This window comes from Morone saxatilis, unplaced genomic scaffold (assembly GCF_004916995.1).
Source record: "Morone saxatilis isolate NCDOM2014 unplaced genomic scaffold, NCSU_SB_2.0 Contig24, whole genome shotgun sequence".
Classification (NCBI taxonomy): Eukaryota; Metazoa; Chordata; class Actinopteri; family Moronidae; genus Morone; species Morone saxatilis.
Genome location: NW_023339807.1, coordinates 27,056,695 through 27,060,464, shown reverse-complemented (window position 1 = coordinate 27,060,464; position 3,770 = coordinate 27,056,695). Strand labels below are relative to the sequence as shown.

At 38.4% G+C, this 3,770-nt stretch overlaps 1 protein-coding gene across 1 annotated transcript; it reads right to left on the bottom strand.

Moving 5' to 3' along the window:
- Positions 1–730: 730 nt before the first annotated feature.
- Positions 731–3,456, bottom strand: LOC118336165 (purine nucleoside phosphorylase-like; the record flags this gene model as incomplete). Its single annotated transcript, XM_035672756.1, is given in 3 exon segments — positions 731–838; positions 922–1,094; positions 2,461–3,456. Coding segments are annotated over 3 exon segments (505 nt in total), but the record flags the coding sequence as incomplete, so codon positions are not given.
- Between the last annotated feature and the right edge of the window lie 314 nt (positions 3,457–3,770).

Sequence of the window (3,770 nt, the reverse complement as noted above, 5' to 3'; positions counted from 1 at the left end):
ATTAAAAATCCTACAATGTGATTTTCTGGATTTTTTTTTCTCATTTTGTCTCTCATAGTTGAAGTGTAAATTACAGGCCTCTCTCATCTTTTTAAGTGGGAGAACTTGCACAATTGGTTTTCACTGCTGCATCTCATTCTTTTCATGTGAAATCCCCACCTGATGTGGACACACCTCTGGTCAGCAGCACGTATGGCATTAGAGTTGGGCAATTGTTTCTATTTACAGCTACTCCATATTGCAGATTTGTGATCCGATCACCAGGTATGATGGGAGGGAGAGAGTTATGAGGTTCAGGAACTGATGGTTTATAGTGTGAAGAATACAAGAAAGAGGGGAGAGAGAGATGAGAATGTTATAATTTTAACAGAAGATGTTTGACCGATGAGCGGTACACACAATTTCCCTGGAAAAAAACATTACTGTAGATCATCATCTGTAATGTTTCCCTAAAAACGTAAATGGAAAATAAAATTATTAATATATAACAATAATATTATTATCCATTGTCTTGTCTTGACGCCATAAAGAGGATGTTTGAGATGAGTAACGATGGACCCTCGTCCATGGTTTAGTCTCTGCTTCAGTTAACCTCAGTGAACTGAATCCCAAGCTCAGAGCACGGCTGGCGACATAATTAATAATTAATAATAATTAATGTAAAATGCATATTGGACACAAGTCAGCTCCTTCAGCATGTTGGGTAAAGTGTTACTGCGGTGACAAGGACTCACCTGACAGAGGGAGTAACCTTCGTACAGGTGGAAGTGACCCTGCATGAAGACACAGGAAGTGTCCTCGATCGTCCCAAACACCAGGCAGCCTTCATGACCTGCGACTGAGAGAGAGACATTATATCAGAGAGAGAGAGACATTATATCAGAGAGAAAGAGACAGAGGCTGTGGGCAGGGCAGACTCACCTGTACTGACAGGGAAGTTGGGGATATCCTGGTACCTGAAGGTCTGTTTGTTGGCAGCTCCGTCAGCCAGCAGGCCGAGTCCTGAACCACAGATCACTGCAACCTTTGGACGGTGACTCGTGTGGTTAAGCAGCCACTCTGTGGTCAGTTTGTAGTCCTCAAAGGAACAGCAGCTGGGGGTAAGGTAAAATAATTAACTAATTTTATAAGTGATTAATCTTTTTTTTTTAAATCATGAAAACACACAAAACATTCTGAGTTACTCCTTAAATTTTCTTAGCTGTAGTCAGCCCAAGGTCAGTCTGTGGTCGACTAAAGATTCATCTGTAGTCGGTGGTAAGGTCGGTCTGTAGTCAGCTAAAGATCCGTCTGTAGTCTGTGTTAAAGGTTAGTCTTTAGTCGGCTATAGGTTGGTCTGTAGACGGCTAAAGATTGTAGTCTGTAGTCGGTGTTAAAGGTCGGTCTGTAGTCAGTGTTGAAGGTTGGTCTTTAGTCGGCTATAGGTTGGTCTGTACACAGCTAAAAGTCGTTCTGTAGTCGGCTAAAGGTCGGTCTGTAGTCGGTGTTAAAGGTCGGTCTGTAGTCACCTATAGGTCGGTCTGTAGTCGGCTATAGGTTGGTCTGTAGTGGGTGTTAAAGGTCGGTCTGTAGTCTGTGTTAAAGGTTTATTAATCAGGATCTTTACATTCACTGTAATAAACCTAAAGGTCCAGTGTGTAACACTCAGGAGGATCTGTATGTTTTTACTGTGGATGTTATAATAATCTAACTGTGCTGACAGATTGATTTCTCGTTTGAGATAAACTGTGAAGTTGCTGACGATCAGTTGTTCTGCAGTATATCTACAGTATATATTATCTATAGATACATATCTCAACACCTCACAGATGATTAACAGACAAACAGAGGAAACATCAAGAAAAGTGAGCTGACAGCAGATTTTTACTGAAGAAACTGTAAAAAGTGGAGTTTGGCTGTTGTTCAGGTTCAAAGATCAACATTTTATTGTTCAGCAAACCCTGAGAGCTGAACTAATCTGTGTTCTGATAATGACAGCGAGTCCTCAAGGTCAGACATCTCACGTTAATGTGAACTTATTCTGCTTTTTTCCTTTAAGTTTGAGTCAACTCTGAGCTGTAAAATATAATATATATATTTATATATATATATTATATATATAATATAACAGAATAATACTGTCTTAATATAATGTAATATACACAATATACTGCGTTTATTTACTGTGCACACGTCACATTGTTGCTGTTATTGATAAATCTCCAGATTATTGAACAGTTCACTGATAAATTCAAAAGCTGGAAACAGAAACTGACTGAAAATTATAAAATTGAAGATGTTGATGAAATATTTCAGATTTCAGAACATTTTGTGTTTAATGAAGTTATTGAAGTTTCTTATGAAGTAAAATAGTTTATTTAGCTGATTTATTGATTGATTTCTTAAAGAAGAAGATGATCGATGAGTCAGCAGAAGTTCAGAGTAAAAAAGAATATTTAAATGAACGTTAAATATTCTTACCAGGAGTTTCCTTTGCTGTGCATCGTCACACTGCAGAGATACCAGAAGAAGAAGAAGACAGACAGACAGACAGACAGACAGTGAGAATGTGCTGTCCTCTGATTGGTTGAATCAGAGCCTGTTAACACAGTCGAGGTCATTGACTCTGTGTGTCTGTGACCTTTGACCTCTGCAGTTTGGACCGTGGAGGGTAAATATTCAGCAGGTGGCTTCAACAGCACCATCACATTAATATATATATACAGAACATTATATACTAAAGTTTATACTTTTATTAGGTTTAAATCTTCTATACAAGCACATCTGACTTTACATGATTAGATCAAACTGAAGTTTGTCTTTACAGAAACTCTCACGAACAAAATAAAAATGGATTCAAGTGTACATTTTCTCCATCTGATGGCTAAACTGAGATCAGTTCTTCATCAGTCCAGCAGAGGGCAGTCTGTTCCCACCTTCACTCCTCAGATGTTAATGAAGCCTTTTTAGCTTCTTAAATTTCAACTTTTCCTTCTTGAGAAGTTTAATATAAATAATAATCCTCTAATAAATGCTGCTCTCTGATTATTGTTGCTGCATCATTAACATACAGTTATCCTGACAGATTTGATCTTTAGACACTTTAAGATCAGGACAATTGAAATTAAGTTTTGTAATTTTAAAGGAAATAAAGTCATTATTATTATAAAGTTTGTTAACTCTGTATATTTACTGTATATTTACATGATATATATATATATTCTTCTCATTCATCTGCTCTCACTGTTTAATTCATCTCATTTCACTCTCAACCTTATGGGAGTTCAATTCAAGGTCCACTTACTACTGTCGACTACTGTCACAACCTAGTTAAAAAGTGTGAGAGGAAGACCACGCAGCCTGCGAATAGTTAATTTAATTAAGTAAATGCAAATGAATCAATACAGTTTAATCTGTCTGTCAGCAAATGTCTGTGTGAGTGAAAGGTGAGGTGTATATGTATGAATGTAAAACCCAGAACACAAGAGCTGGTGACCCATATACGGAGTTGCTGCAGCGGTCCGGGTTCGAATCTGACCTGCGGCCCTTTGCTGCGTGTCATCCCTTCTCTCTCTGCCCCCCTTTCCTGTTGATCTTCAGCTGTCACTATCAAATAAAGGCAATAAAATCTCTCCCCAACTGGTCAAGGCAGACCACCCACCTCTGTCCTAGGTTTCTGCCTGTTCGCCAAGGTCTTGCCCATGGTGGTACTGTTGGGTCTCTGTAAATGTTAAAAGGAGTTCGGTCTAGACCTGCTCTATTTGAAAAGTGTCCTGAGATAACTTATGTTA